General features: G+C 38.2%; 1 protein-coding gene across 1 annotated transcript; it reads left to right on the forward strand.

The window, feature by feature from the left end:
• The first annotated feature begins 8,646 nt into the window (after positions 1-8,646).
• On the forward strand, positions 8,647-15,967 carry LOC139719107 (uncharacterized). The gene is made up of 2 exons (XM_071630541.1): positions 8,647-9,468; positions 12,249-15,967. The coding sequence occupies exons 1-2, from the start codon at positions 9,052-9,054 to the stop codon at positions 12,396-12,398; spliced, it is 567 nt and encodes a 188-aa protein (XP_071486642.1). The 5' UTR covers positions 8,647-9,051; the 3' UTR covers positions 12,399-15,967.
• The last annotated feature ends 1,404 nt before the right edge of the window (positions 15,968-17,371 follow it).

The raw sequence follows: 17,371 nt of genomic DNA on the forward strand, positions 1-17,371 counted from the left end.
TTCTGTCTATTAAGTATACTTCTTAAACCATTCTAAAGCCTTTCCAGTGATTCCATCGTGACTCAGCTTAATACGTTGAATTTCGTAGTCAATTGTATCGAAAGCTTCCGAAAAGTCTAGATAAACTCCTACTGATGTTCAGAATTGTATGTAGCGTGAGCTACTTTCTGTATAAAAGTAGAGCATGAGTTGTGCTGCAATGTTTTCACTATATCAGCGCGAGAACCGATTATACTTCACTTCTCACGTAATGTGTTATCATTTTGTAGTCGTAACTAATTATATCAAGATATTCATATAATGAAGGTTCTGGTATAACCTTCATGTCGTGTACATACCACATAAGCAACACAAGGCAATGTTGTTCGCACAAAACCCTATAAAATCATATTTATAATCATGTTCATTATCATCTGCATATTTCTTTCGAGTAAGAAAACAGACTCCTATTCTAGTTGTGTTTCAAATTGTGAGTGCATAAAACAACAGTATATGAGAGAAGAAAATAATCATGATATAAATCCAGCATAAAATGCATGAAAATGGCAATTATGCATCCAATTAAACGGTTACGAAAGGCGCATTCAAGTATGATGATAAACAAAATGATATGGAAAAGTATGAATGAAAGAAAGGGAATGTAAGAAAGTATTTTGGTAGTACAAAGTATAAATATTCACCATAAACAACTATACCAAGAAACGGTTGCGTCTGCGGAAAACTACATGTGTTATCATCTGCAGAAGTATCATCGCATGGTAAAGGTATCTCAAGGAAGGCGCCAAAATTGTAAAAAGAAAGTCATCTGAATTATGGCCTATAGTCAGACTGCTCTTGGAATATTGCTCTTGTGTCTGAAACGAACATACAAAGAATGATGAAGTAAAAAGAAGAAGCTTGAATTGGTTCAGAGGAGATCAGAGAGCGACCCAGTTGGTATCTGAAGTTAAATCATTGTCATATTCCGAGAGACTCAAATCTTTGAGGATTCCATCCCAAGAATGTATCATAGACGTGAATGTGCAGATATATGATTCAAGTCTTCCAGATTTTGCATGATATGGAAGATTTTGATCCTGCTATTCCCCCTGTACTGTTATCAATGATCAAGTTACAGGCGGTCATAAGTTTAAGTTGTGTAAAGGAAGGTGTCGCACTTATAAGAGGTTAAACCCTTTCAGCCAGAGAGCAGTGAATTCTTAGACTATAGTATACTAGTAGTCTTTTTGCTGATACTGTCAAGGCACTATCAGTTAACGCCTTCAAGTCTAAGCTCAATGATCACTGGAAACAAAAACATAAATTCAATGCAGATTGCATAAATTGACCACCTCGTGGATACATGACATGGAACTCTTCAGGCTCAGGATTGGCCCTCTACAAGTCTCTGACTTACATACATGGGCGTCATCGTTAGGTTATTCAGGTATTATATTCAGATAAAAGACAAGATATAATTTGTGTCATCTGACCGCCTTTAAAAGAATCGTATTTCAAGGGTGTATGTAAGCGGGATATGAAACTTTATATCATGGACATATCGAACTTCAACCTATATACATATATTTAGAATCTGTTCTCGGAAGAAAGTGATATCTTCAGTGAGTTTAGAGAGAGCAAACATACTGAAGGCCATGATAACGGGAGAAATAAAAGCATAAGAAAGTTTCCTTGTTCACATCGTGAAGGATAGCAAGAAGATTAATAATCTCTATGGGAATTTATATGCCCGTGGTATTCAGGGTCTGTGCATCCATTTTGCATTTCTGTTTCTGCGATCAGCAAGACAGACGGGAGAAGTATTCTATCTTTCCTATCATTGGCGATCTACAGAGTATTATTATTATTCTAAAAAATAATCAAAGATACTCAAGTACCAGTATCAGGGGCGGGTCTTTTCGTTTTGTTGTTAATTGAATTTTGTCTACTTTGTTTTGTTTGTTTTGTTTGTTTTGTTAATTTGTTTTGTTTGTTTGTTTGTCTGTTTTGGGGAATTCAAACACATGGGTATAGTGGATAATAGTGCTCGCGGTTAGGTGGGTTAAGTGTTACTACTCAGTGGCGGATCCAGAGGGGGCACACCGGGCGCGCGCCCCCTCTTTACTTTTTTGTTAAAACAAAAGAACTATAAAGGCGCCTCCCCTTTATGGAATTCCTGGATCCGCCCCTGCTACTTCCCCCACCTCCCACTCAAGAATCGAGGGAATGGAACCCTTGAAATTCGTCGATTATCTTGTGTTGTTTGTTGTTTTATTTTTCGTATCGAAATACGACTCCGCGGGTTCTTTCATTTCTTCGTTTCTCGTCCGTATGATATCAATGATAAACATTCGGACGTGGGAGGGGGTAGTATAAGGGAGGGGTATTAACGATACCAGACCCCACCCCCTTCCTCTTTCATGCAATCTCGGTGGAAACAAACAAATAAATGAATGAAACAACTTTGGCAAACCAAAATAATTACACCAAGAGTTATGGGACTTTCAACTGAAATTTGGAGCTGTTTTCTTTCATTATCGAAATACATAATACTCTTTATAGTTTGTCTCAACAAAAATAGAGCTTTGCGTGTACAGTGTTAGGGATAGACGCTCGGTTGAATAGAGAAGCAGTGTTTAAACTTGATTGCTAACTGATTGAACAGTTGAAAAAAAAACCAATATATCATTCTAATTAATAAAGTAATACACCCATTATTGCCAAAAATAATCTTTGCCTAAGAATTGAATTGCGACGAGCAATTTCGAAACTAATATATCCCTGACAAACTATCTTAAACGAAGCCCGTTTTATGATATAATGCAATCAAAAATATTTACGATTTACCCAAGAACATTTGAATAATAAACAACCTATAATTGTTTTACAGTCTTTTCTGAAAACTATCGGAAAGTTTTAACCACTACACTTTATTGTTTGATTAAATAATAATTGTCACTTACACTGTTTCGCGTAACACCTATGCTTTTCAAAATACATGTACACTGTATACATTATTTTTTACAGTTTTACCAATTTTTACATATCTATTTTTAACAAATACTAGTACATTTGTTTCATGTTTCTCGTGTTTCATATTGTAGTTCATGTCTTATCCAACTACAATATTTTCAATTACTCTATGTGTATCAAACATTAATCTTGACATTCTGTAGGCCTACTTCACATGACTATATGCACGGCCTAGCTGAAAAACTGCTATTTAGCTGATTTCGAGGCTTCTACCGCGTTGAAATAAGTGAGATTTAATTGAATTAAATGCAAAGACTCTTGGAAAAGATAGGAGAGGGGAAAAGGGAACATTGCGAAATAAAGAATATTGCTTCAGAGAACGTTGCATCATGTGCCTAGATAGTGTAGGGTCCCATTGCACACTATTGTATGAGAAGACTCATGTACTGTTAACATAGAAAGAAAGAAAGACAGAAAGAAAAAAAGATGAAATTACCATAAATATACGTCGCATGTACTTATGATAATCAAATTACCTACGCTACTCTATATAAACATAAGCAATGTACAGTGTAATAAAAACAAAACAAAAACAAAACGCTTCTCCACAGGCGTATAGCGTTGAGTAAAAATAGACCACTGGTCAATGGAATAGATGAAACCTCTTTCCGCACGTCCTTTGTTATTCCCTGGTTATTCTGAACTAATCATGCATTCACGCATACACGTACAAATTGTACAGTGGTAAACTAGAAAACACACGAATGACACACAAATAGCCAGCCATATGAAAGATGCAAAACGATGCTTTGACCGTTATTCTACCTTGCGAGATTAACGTAGCCTTGGTTCCCAGTGGCGTATCTAGGGGAAACGGCGCCCGGGGCAAGCGCAAAAATTGCGCCCCTAATTTCTGGAAAAGTGTTCAACCCCAACCCCATCCCGGTAGGGACTTTAACAAAATCTTCATGATATGCTTTTTTCAAGCACTTAAAAGCGGTCTTTTGAGGGTGATTTACGAATTTTGATAAATCTTGGCGAGCGAGCGCAGCGAGCGAGCTGAAAATTTTTGTATTTCAGCTTACAAAACATGGAATTCTTGCCATTTTTTGCTTATCAAATCTTACAATTCTAATCAAGATATAGTGACGGCCTTATAAGGATTTATATCAACTAACTGAGGACTTTAAAAAATACTCTAAATTAGTGCGCGCGAGTGAGCCGAAATTTGTATATTTCTGCGGCATCATCACGTTTTGTTCTTATCTCTCTTTTTTATATATATATAAAAAAATTTGGCGAGCGAGCGCAGCGAGCGAGCCGAAAATTTTTGTATTTCAGCTTACAAAACATGGAATTCTTGTCATTTTTTGCTTATTAAATCTTACAATTCTAATCAAGATATAGTGACGGCCTTATAGATAACGATTTATATCAACAAACTGAGGACTAAAAAAAAATACTCTAAATTAGTGCGCGCGAGTGAGCCGAAATTTGTATATTTCTGCGTCATCATCACGTTTTGTTCTTATCTCTCTTTTTTAATATATAATAAAATATATAGATTTTGGCGAGCGAGCGCAGCGAGCCGAAAATTTTTGTATTTCAGCTTACAAAACATGGAATTTTTGTCATTTTTTGCTTATTAAATCTTACAATTCTAATCAAGATATAGTGACGACCTTATAGATAACGATTTATACCAACAAACCTAAGCAGAAATTTGTATATTTCCGCGTCATCATTACGTTTTGTTCTTATCTTTTTTGATTTTTTTGCGCCCCCCCCCCCCCCCCCCGTATGCTCGAAACCGTTGGTGTCCTCTTTTGATCCAATCGGCGATCGCCTTCAGAACGAAAGAAATTGCAGCCGCTGCTCAGTGAAACATTTTGCCTGCTAAATATTAAATGACATGTGTGAACACAATAGACATTGTCATTTTGTCCGCGTCATCGTCACGTTTTGTTCTTATCTTCTTCTTCCTTTTTTTGATAACTTTTGGCGAGTGAGCGCAGCGAGCGAGCCGAAAATTTTTTATATTTCAGCTTACTAAACATGGAACTCTTGTCATTTTTTGCTTATTAAATCTTACAATTCTAATCAAGATATAGTGACGGCCTTATATAGATAACGATTTATACCACCAAACTGAGGACTTGAAAAAGTACTGTAAATTAGTACGAGCGAGTGAGCCGAAATTTGTATAATTTCCGCGTCATCATTGCGTTTTGTTCTTATCTTGTTTGATTTGGGGTTTTTTGCCCCCCCCCCCCCCCCATGTTCGAAACCGTTGGCGCCTTTTGATCCAATTGGCGATCGCTTCAGAACGAAATTGCAGCCGCTGCTCAGTGAAACATTTTGCCTGCTAAATATCAAATGACATGTGTGAACACAATATACATTGTCATTTTGTCTGCGTCATCATCAAGTTTTGTTCTTACCTTCTTTTTTATATATATTTGGCGAGCGAGCGCAGCGAGCGCGCCGAAAATGTTTGTATTTCAGCTTACGGAACATGGAATTCTTGTGTGAACACAATAAACATTGTCATTTTGTCCGCGTCATCATCATGTTTTGTTTTTATCTTGTTTGATTTGGTTTTCTGCCCCCCCCCCCCCCCACCCCGCCATTCTCCCTCCCCTCCCCCTTCCGGGCGATTTTTTTTTTTCTTCTTCTTCTTCTTCTTCTTTTTTCTTTTTTTCTTCTTCTTCGTTTTTTTTTTCCTTTTTTTTTCTTCTTTTCTGCGCTTTTTTTTTTCGTTTTTTGCGCCCCCAAGGAGTGGCGCCCGGGGCACGTGCCCCCCTTGCCCCCCCCCCCCCCTAGATACGCCACTGTTGGTTCCAGAACATGGGCTTGTACCAATTCGTAGTCTGAGCGCGCGTATAGGGTCTACAAGTCACACGAACCAAGAACAAACATCTTGAAAACAGACTAGAATGTTTCCCTTACTGCAAGTCTTGCACGTCTTATTTAACAAGGAGGTGCAATCACCTTGTTCTTGGTCTTATAAATGCGCTACTTTGCGGAGATGTATGGCCAGCTCGCACATCAGATCGACAAAGTAAATTTGTAACCATGACGTTATATACCAATGCATTTTGGACTGTCTCCTGTTTGTTATTTATACAACGTCTGTATTCAGACAGTATATGTCGGAAAAAAGGAAGCAGCTATAATACACAGGTTCGAGTCCCACTGGTTACTTTTTTCGACATGTTTGTTAATTCACAGATCAGCAGTTGCGATTTTATTTACAGATCAGCAGTTGCGATCTTAACAAATTTAATTTGTAGAGGGAGACAAAGTGAAGAAACTCGCATCTGAACCTTCATCCCTCTGAATAATATCTTTCTTTCATTTACGTCTGTATTATTCGCAATGGTTACATGCAGCGGGTGTGGGTTGTATAGCAATGACAGACCCCCCCCCCTATTTCCAGAGTGTTCTTTTGATAATAATGTATTACCTATTATTTTTGATACTATTGCACTTGATGTTACCTATATCATTACAATAAATATGTTAAACATCAAAACAAATGATGTTTTTATTCTATGCTTTGACCGAGGAAGGGTAAAACTGATGCTTTGGGTCACACTGGGTATGGCGAATAGGCCTACATCCCTGCACCTGAAAATTGAAATAAACTTGACGCAAAATATTATTGAAGCAAATTGCTGACGGGTAGAACGGTAAAATGAGATGCACTTGCACTTTCCCCTATAGTTCGGCCATCGAAGACACTTCATTAAGTTCAGTTAAAACCAGTACCAATGGAGAATACTTTTGGGTGAAAGTTTGTGAAGATAATAGCTTTAACCAGTGCCTGGGTTTAAGTCTATACAAACAGACATCACGTGTTTCGATTTGATCCTAACTAGGATACGCTCAAAGCAATAATCAAGGACTCAATGAGTAATACCTCCATGCAATAATACTGTCCAGTTGCCAGTACTTCCAAACACAAGCAGGCTTGTTTTGCAATGAGGAAACGTTATCTGCAAAGTGCGTCGATTAGTTCTAAATTTCCTTGAAAATGTCCATACCGTGCACTATCTATACCACAATATCCTACTGCTATGCGGAACATGTTTTCTCGTGTAGATAAGCAGCGTGTATAATATATATATATATATATATATATATATATATATATATATATATATATATATATATATATATATATACATATATATAGGTGAGAGAAAGGATAAGACGATAGACGTAGCTTGAATCCTCACAGTTTGATTTTTATTCTCAAGCTTTCGGGCCCTGCCCTTTATCAAGGGATGTGATGTACAATTCACAGTTGGCAACCGGTTGCGGGAAACATTTAGTGATGATGGCTGGAGGTAGGCGTGCTGAAGTTAGGTGTGTATGTATATATGATTATATATATATATATATATAATATTATATTATATTATATGTTATATATTGTATAACAGGCCTTTGAATTATATTTGCACCAAGACCTCTTTCATTTTTGATAACACCCACTAACGGAAGAATAAGTTAAGAAACTGAAAGTGCCACTCACGGGTTTTTGTGCATATTATGACTGTGTGTATGGTGTGTGTATACCGATGTGTTTCTTCTCATGCCATTTGCATGGTGGGTATATGATCATTTTAGGCCTATAGTTAGGAAAACGAAATTAAATGTTGAACAGACTGCAAGATATCGTGGTACAGTGGACTGATGAGCATGCAGTACGCTTTAAAACGAGGAAATTCATGGTTCAAGCCTTTGAGGGATACACTGCACCCATAGCGCTCCTCTATTCCACCATGTATACTGACCATGGAGGTTGTAAAGTTTCCATAGCTCCATGAATTTAACCTATTGAGGTGCTTACCTGTAGTTGGTATGGCTTGAAGAAAAGTGTGTGAGCCATGAAGTGTCAAGCTTCCTGGCTGGAAAGCTACACGGAAACGGGCCCGGAAAGTCCTGTAAACTCATTATAAGTGTGGATTTTATGATAATAATTACTACAATGTGTAACCAACGAGAATGTCCAGGCATTCGCATCGGTATATTTTATTCCAGTACCGGCTGTAAGAGCCGCGAAACGTTTTAAGTTCATCCCCGCATGTACGTAGCCTGGAGGGCGGAACCCTCGAAAGTCTGATCATGGGTTTCTTGTTTATTTTTTTCCGACTTTTTAATTTTTTGTTTAGTTTAGTTTTGCTTTGTTTTTCGCCCAGTGTGTAGGAGCTGCAGCCTCCTTCCGTTCCCTGACACCTGCCTTGTTGATCATACAAAATTCGTTGTCCAGTGTTTTTAAGCACTCGATTGTGGATGAAAACACTGCAAAAGCGTTTAGCATTGATCATCAATAGTCTGCTTTTACACGTGGCAACTGCAGTCACCGAGTCAGGGACAATAGCTTGTTTGCTCGATTCTACCAAAATATGCATAAGAAAGCCAACGCCGACCAAACGCGCAGAAAAACGAAGTCTGCGCGGTACATGCTGGTCAACAAAATAGTAATGATCATAGCACACGTCATAGTCCCCCACATGAGTTTCGCTACACCAATCAGGTACGTCAGACAGCAGATCGTGAACTCTGAGAATTGTTCGTGACAAATCTATAACGAGACTACATTGAGGCAGACTTGTGATCAAAGTCCAGAGCATTGAATATGACGCTCTGTAAAAATGTGATGTAGTACACGCATACTAGGGTGGGGTGTCATCGGGATCTATTCATTCTCTGCCGCACGAATCGGCAGCATCGAATCGTGTCAGATCTGCTGCGAGAGTTCAGGCAAATCACACATTCGCAGGCTAGGGCTTATACGTGTCGTTGCAAACCAATACTCATTTATTGAGAAGCATTGGGGTACTGCTGTATGTCATTTCTGGTTATGTTCCAGCGTTGTATGTTTTATCTGCCCTGTTATTGACATAAGTACGGGAAGAAGGTGCTCGGAGGAGTCACACATTCCACCACTACGCAAGGAGCAAAGAGCATAATTATATGCGCAAGACATCGCTACGGTAGTCGCAACTCGCACACGTTGTATTGTGCAAATCTGGGTGTTGCCAACGGAGTCGGATTAGTCGTGGACGTATGCTTGTATAGTTGGCCATCATGTCGCAGGTTGGATCGAGATATGCGATCTGGTTCTTCGTCAGTCTGCTCTTGATATCCTTTCTCGTGCCCAAATGCTGGATCTTGATGAGGGACAACACGTACCTCTTGAACGAGCACGATCGGCTGTACAACGAGAACCAGGATTTGTCGAACGATCTGCAGCTCGTTCGCGAGGAGAGCACCAAAGCCAAAGACGGTGAAGAGAAGGCTCGTAAAGAAGGCCAAACTAAGGTAGATGAGGCAAACACGGCCAAGACGAAGGCCGAGGCGGAGCTAAAAAAAGTACAAGCAGAAAAGGACAAGGTAACAGCAGAAAAGGACAAGGTAACCGCAGAAAAGGATAAGTTAGCCAAGGAGAAGGAGGAAGCTGTTAGTAAACAGAAGGAAGCAGAAGAGAAAGGGGCGGCACTACAGGTATGCTGGATGGAGACGCCAAAACACCACACCACACACCACACATACAACACACAACACATACAACACACACACACCACACACACACACACACACACACACAACACAACACAACACACACATACATAATTATACTTGTACACACAGACAGGTCCATTTTATTTTACCTCAACCTTCCTCTGATGTAGGGTATAAGATAATAGACAACAATTTAGATGAAGAAATACACTGAACAAAAAGAGAACATGATCTCCATCGTCAAAGTTACTATAGCACGTAATTACTTTTTGGTCCCTTCTCTAGAATGTGACTACCTCCTGTCCAAGCGCTTAAAAAAAAAATCTGCACTGATTTTACTTACGGAATTGTCAAATTACAATTACTGTTGTGTTATATTGATTCTTTCACTAGTATATTTAAATTCCAGGTCATACTGGCATCTCAAGATTTATCTCATTGGTGTAGAGTTCACAAATCTGTGTATCTTCGTTGTTTGCACACCATCACTGGATATCTTACCACCAACCACAGACGCAATGTTACATTTAGACGGTTAGGATATATTTTTCTATAGCTTTTTAATTGTATCTGCGGCCTTATCTATGAGCCCGTGCTGAGAAAGAGACCAGTGCAACATGCTTGCAACGTGGCACGAAAGCGGTTCCATTATCTTTTTTTTTTGGGGGGGGGGGGGGCGTGTTCTATGGTACTGCCTTTGGTAACAATAGTGACACTGCGGTATAGTGAATCGAAAACTGTCGCTTCAGTGCTCTGCGATCCCGTCGAATAGAAGCTTGCAGCATGCGGAACTTGCCACTACTTTGAAAGGAAAGTAAATATGCAATATAGAGTGTGTTTACAGTAATCCACTGAAGTATACCCATACTCGTCATTTCGTTCTAGTGTACAAACGCGAGATTGAATACGTGCATGTATTTAAACCAACACCAGAATTCCTGTAATGTTGCATTATCTTCATGTATACCAAGCGTGATAGTTCTGAATGATATGACAGCAGATAATCATTAAACTTTTCGGCGAGCAAATCATGTAACGTATATCTTGAACATCGAAAATGCTACACACGGAACATTATCATAACCCATAAAAGCAATTCCAACACATTGATAATGCTTTCACCTTGATAGGCAATAATAAACGTGCGATGTAGGCTACTGTATAAGCCACAGAATGTGACAGCGTCAATCGCTTTTAATGAAAAAAAAAAACTAACAGCGGAGGCAATTAAAGTGAATCCGTATCTAGCTATAAAGGATTATATAGCGTGGTCTACTAGAGCGAAAACGCGTTCGATATTTCTTTCCCTGATTAAAACCGTATTATCTCATTACGGTTGATTACTGTGCTGTCCTCCATTTTCAATGACATGACTCGTCGCCCATTATTATATATCATTATGTTAACCGGATATACGAAAAAGGTAGAGAAATCTAAGAAGAAGAAGTAAATGGATGCTTTTTCTTTCGTACTGAAGAGGTACAAATTGCATTTGATATATATGGTTTTGTCCTATCAACCCTTTCTATGCCAACAACACACTGGAAATTGTTTACAATGCTGTGACATGTTCTGTGCCGATTGGCACTGAAAACACAGGGTTTATATCGAAACAGCGTTCAGCCATCTTTCTCGACAATCGGATCTGAATAAGAGCTTGCGTGAAATATGCAGACTCTCTCGAATAGGATGTGCTTACACACGATATTACAAAAGAGTCGATTTAAATCATGGTTCAGGATTTCTCAAGCACAGTGACGAAACACCCACGACAGATTTTGATCCAATATTAATTCATAAACAACGGCATGGCTGTAATGGAGATGTCATCATATCAACCTCTTTCATGACGATGATATTTAATTTCATATCATACATTTTGATTCAGCTTCTTATCCCACCTTTTTAATATGCCATAAATTACACGAAAACGTAAATGAATATCAAACAGCGCATGGACATGTGAAAAGACACATGATTTTTTTTTCCAATTGATGAAAATGGTGTTAAATGCTTACGTGAAACGCAGTCCATTGTGCAAAGGCTTCTGCGTTGGGAATGTAGAATTCTGTTAAAAAAATGTAAGTCTTCTACAGGCTTGCATGTCTGGTTAGGAAACATAACTGTGTGAGTGGTTTATATACAAAATGTACAAAATTCGTGAACATTTATGGTACCTACTGCGTACATAGTTTGTTTACTGTTCAGCCATATACAATCACATTCGCCATTCACCGTTTGTGCATCGTCATGGATCACTGGAGCTGCCATAGAGACAAACGCACTGAAAAATAATGATTCTTTTCAGGCCTTGGTGTTTTTTGTAGCGTTTGCGGGCTTGGAATCCTCTCTGTAACAGAAATTGTATACCTTGCATGGTTTCAAGGTCCCGTGAGTTCGACCACCAAACTGACGAATAATAGTGATATCAATTCCACTTAGCGAAATTGTAACGCACACAATTATGAAACGTTGCAGCTATACAGTTCGCATTACCGAGGCACCACGTTCCGTCATTTTAGTTGTACTATCTTGATTAGATATAGAACTCAGTTTCATGATCACAAATTATATGAATCCATTCAGAGCAATATTGATTTGTAATGTTGATCAATATTCGTTTATAAGAGTTACCATTGCAATGAATGCTGCATCAAATGTTTATCAAATGTGCCTCACCATTCTCCTTTCATTTATTTTCCCACTATATCTGTCTGTCTACATTTCAACTCTCCTATTTATAACTCCTCAATGATATGCAGAAACAACTTGACGAAGCCAAGGCTGCTCTAGAAAAACAGGAAGAAACAAAGAAGGAGGAGAAAGAGGAGAAGCCAGCGGAAGAAGCGAAGAAGGAGGAGGAGAAGAAGAGTAAACGTCGTCTACTTTGGGTGCTCTCAAGAACTTCATAACGCAAGTTATGCAAACCAGACGACCCATACTGTGTTATGGCCTTTCGGTACCCGGGTTCGGTACAAACAACATCACGTGACCAGCAATAAGGAGCAGCGGGAGCGCCATTCACATTCTTGTGTTCAATTTTCGCCTTGAACATACTTTGCTACTTTTGTAAGTTCGTGTGTCTTTGGTCGGCCTGAAATGAATTGAGAGAAATATTACGTAAAGAAAGACTGAAAGTCTACACAAATCATCGATAATCAGCCGGGTGAAATTGGTCCAAAGTTAGTTAATAATGTGTACTGTGGGTTCCTTACATCGTTGAGTGACATGGCGATAGTTTACTACTCTGTTTATGTATTACTATGAAGAATGTGGTCTTACCAATCTGTCTTTCATCATTCTGACCTTTTACACGCCTAATTGCACTCAATAATGAAACGAGGAACCAACATTTATGGATAGCAATCTTTTGGAGGAAAATGAAATAAGGATTACCGATGTCCGACTGACTGCGAAGTGCATATCCGTGGGTTGACTTGTTAGAGGTATTATTTTAAAGTTTGCTTGTTTGGTGTGTTTTCGGTTATGTGGGTGAAGATACCTAGTTAGATTTAGAACTTGGACACATCATAAAAGTGGAGTCATATGTTTTCTATCTTTCTATATATCTTCATTTCTCTGTCTCCCTCGTTCCGTCGTTCTAATGCAGCAATACGAGAAATGTTTATTCATCCTTGTCCTATACGCCCATATTGGTTGAACATTCCAGCGCTATTTCATATTGCTCTTTAGCAACTCTCTCTTTCTGCTTTCACAGTCCTCTTGCTTGGCAATGTTTAAGTTTAAACCAGACATCAATAAAGGCAACGAAGCTTATCGTAGGTAGATTTACCCCATGTCTTCATGTCAAGTATTACACTTGATGTAAGTTAGATCAACTAATATTGGGTTGGTCATGCAGGAAGCTATACAGCTGTGTACATGAAACATACCCGGACCCACTACGCGCCCTGAAACTGTATATGATTCTTCACCCTAAAAGCGTCGTTCAAATGAAATAGTATACATCAGATGCATATGGTAATGATGGATGAATCTATACAGTACTGTCATCTGATCGAAAGACGGTAAGCTCAGTTTACTTTCTGACGAATGCCGAAAAGGAAACCGCCAAAATACACCAAAACGCCATGCATGTCTGTATATTTACCTGTTCACATATTTATGATGACAGAACGTGATGCAAATGCTGCATGGTTCTCATTTAAACACAAGTGCCCAGCATAATGTGCCTGTTGACTTTATCTCAGCGATGTGAGTTTCATCATGTTTAAACAGCTGAGTAAGCTCATGCTCGATTATATGTGTCCGTTTAACAGCTGTTAAAACGTCGCAATTTCTTCGATGAATAATTTTGATTGAATTTAGCTGGTATATATTGGGCATTTCAATAAGAGAGCGTGCTCAATGAATTTCTACCTGATAAAATTACAAGACTTTGATCAAAGGACAATGTAGTTTCCTTGTGAATAGATACTGTGATACTTGTGATAAGATATTGTGTTTCCTTGTGATGGGATACTGTGAAATAAGTATTTTTTGGGGGGAGGAGGGGATAATGATAAAAATCATGAGGGTAATATTGTGATGATGAAGATGATTGTGATGATGAACTATATATGGATGAATGAATTATGGTTAAGACAAATTGTTTTCACATTACGTCGTTCCGTCTAGCTGAAAACTTAAACCTTGAGCGTGTCGTACATACTGCAGACCCTGATTCTGAGTTTATTTCATGTCTGTTTATCATGCATGTATTTTTGTACAGTGTATACTGTTGATTAAGGCTAGTTTCTTAATAGCGTGACTATCATATAGTATTCAGTTCCATTGATATATCCACATAACTCCCCTCATATAAGTAGCTAGTAATCCTGACGTCACAAAATCTAAGCGTCATATACTCTCGATAACCTCCTGTTCTCGCATCACTAGCATTTTAATTATCATATCGCTAAAATGAAATTATGGTTGAATCTTTCGAGATATTTGTACAAAAATAATGGCGAGGCTTCCTTGGTTCCTAGTTTTCGTGCAGAGGTTCATTCTCGAGTCACTCCTTCACCGATATTGGAATGTTTGCTATTTATACTCACTGTCGTTGTAGGACATCCTTGAATTGTTGCGGTTTCGTCTTAGGTTATGCATGGGTTTCGCAACTGCACAATGCAGCCATTTTCAATAGCGCCCTTTTATCACGCCAAAAAGCACCGTCTTAAAGATTGTGAATAGAATCCAAGATATCGTAGCGGGTTTATAGTACACGCTTTGTTTCAAGAACAGAAAGTATAGTAAAACCGCAACAAATACAGAAAGGTAAGTCTTTCTTTCATGCTCTCTGTGCTTTTAGAGTACATATTATCTGGTCGATGGTAGATAAACTTCGAAATACACGTGTAGCAGTGAAGATAGTACATCAGTGTATGTCGTGGGCGTTCATCACAACAGCTGTGTCCAAAGTGTAGTTTCTTAGGATGCCCATTCTCGCTTTATTGCAGTTAGAATAGAACCTGTAGGTCTATATTCTAAAATCCTTGATTTATGAACTTGTCTTTCAAACTGAATGAAATTTATTTAGCTTGAGGTAGCCGATATTCTAAGATGCCTTTATTTCATGATTTCAAGAAGACGCTGTCATTCCGTGAAATGTCGCAAACACAGTGGCTGTTATAGTTGATATACTTAGAACCATAATGATATTCTTGCTGGGATCGTGATGCTTTAGTTCCAGTCTTTGCTTTTGTATCTCGTTAAGATGTTGTTATGGGCAGGCCCGTAGCTGGGGTAATTATGTTATATGTGTTGGATTGGGGAAAGGGGGGGGGGTGGTAAGATTGTACCTTGTGAGCCTTCGCTGTCTGCACTGAGTGGAGGGCTTTTTATCAATACACAGTCCATTTCCGACTGTCCGTAGTAATCTTCCACGTGTGTGTTTTTGTGTGTTTATATGTTTATGTTGTTTTGTGTGTAATAGACACATGCATACCTTACCGTCAGTCAATAGTGGGCCTGCCTCGATGTATATGTTCTGATGTTTTACAAAGAAAGCTGAACTTACAGTAATATTAGAGTAATAATCTTTGATGCAGGGCTCCCCTGTCAAACAGGCCTTTGCAGCTCCGAATGGGACCACCCTGCTTGTAAAGACGACGGAATGAATAAGTGAATCAGAAGTTTACAACGAAAAATTATGACCTATACAGGGCGTATAGATCTGTGCGCATGCGTGCATATTAACCAATCAGAAACCCCCACTGAAAAATTCCAGATTTTGGGCTTGATATAGGCGCAAAGAGATTTTCTCCCTACCTGGGAAATATGTCTTTGTATAGGCGCCAGTGTGTTTGTCGGCCTGACTTATGCATCTTAGCAAAGGTGCAAACTGTATTTAATTGATACTTTGCACGCAAACACAAATGTGCTGCCATATAGTGTGTGTGTTTAATGTGTATATGAAATGAATGTTGTGGTAATCCATTCTCGGATAATCGCAATATCATGATGTTATTTTCTGCTACTGTGCGCAACCTTGTATTTAAGCTGAATGCTGTGGACACCGTAACGGCCCCAGCTCATGATGCTATAGGTACACAAGCTCTTATTCTTTCATTCTCATTCATACATTGACACAAGTGCGTACGTTCATAATGTACTCAGATTATGGCTCTGTATTCTTACTCAGTTTGTCAAAGCAAAACAATGTTTAGAACTCTTGTCATTGGAAGACAGAATTGGTCACTTTTCCAAGATTTGTGGCAATGAAGATGATGCACAATATCCGGACATCTGCCATTGAGAGTCTTAAGCTGTATCGCTTTTTGTAATGCTAGGTGTAAGTGTATCTATATTTGTGTGTATATGACTTGTGTAAGCATGAAAGTCGGTCGTTTTAAACTGGACTTCCTACTTTTTTACAACCTATTTTATGTGTCTTGAAATTTTATAGAAGTAAATATATGAAATGAATTAAAATTAATCAAAGTTGCTTTACAATGTTCTGTTTATTCTCTATAAGAGCAGTGTATTTGCTCTGTGGAAAAGTGTACTATATGTATATATATATATATATATATATATATATATATATAATGAGGGTGTGTGTTTGTATGTGTGAGGTGTGTTGATTTGTGTAAAGTATGAATACATTTACTAGAATACAGTGGAAAAGTGTATGAATTGCTGAATGGATCCTACAACTTAAACCAGAGTATACGAATTTAAATATCTGAAAAAAACTGCCCATACTTGTATGACAATGAAAAAACAAACAAACAATACAGACAAACAAGAGAACAGACACATGACGAGGAATGCGTCTATGGGTCACGGTTGCTTCGTTACGGAGTGCATTGCTGCGTATGTGTGTGATCTATCAGTGTGTATACGAGTGGGGAGATATTTGCGGCCGTATTTTTTTTTATTATTATTTTTCTAAAACCGTTGCATACAACTATCACTTATTTTATTAATTTGAATAATAGAAAATGCAATTGCAATACATGTAATTGGTTTTATTTTTTTGGCAATTGTGCTATATAAGGATATTATCTTTTGCAAAATTACAAAAAAGAGAGCAAATGGTCAATTCATTTCGTAAATTAATACACGTGCTCTCATTCTCTTTTGTGAACATTTTTTTAAGGGACACTGAGGTTTCCCCTTCTAAAGACGAATAAAAGTATTATATGCAAAGCATATAGCCACCAGGACACACTGACATTAAACACATTATAATACAGGCTATATATCTATCTGTATATATGTATATATACACACATACAGTATATATATATATATATATATATATACTCCTAGATGGGTCATTTGGAAGACATTTCCATTTGTTTTATATGCAAATTTTAAAATACATGTTCAATGGCAATTTACGCAATGGAGACACGAAAATTGTCTCCTTAATGAC

The sequence above is a fragment of the Diadema antillarum genome, unplaced genomic scaffold (assembly GCF_040938485.1).
Source record: "Diadema antillarum isolate AM-2024a unplaced genomic scaffold, OU_Dant_1.0 scf00000104, whole genome shotgun sequence".
In the NCBI taxonomy this organism is placed as follows: domain Eukaryota; kingdom Metazoa; phylum Echinodermata; class Echinoidea; order Diadematoida; family Diadematidae; genus Diadema; species Diadema antillarum.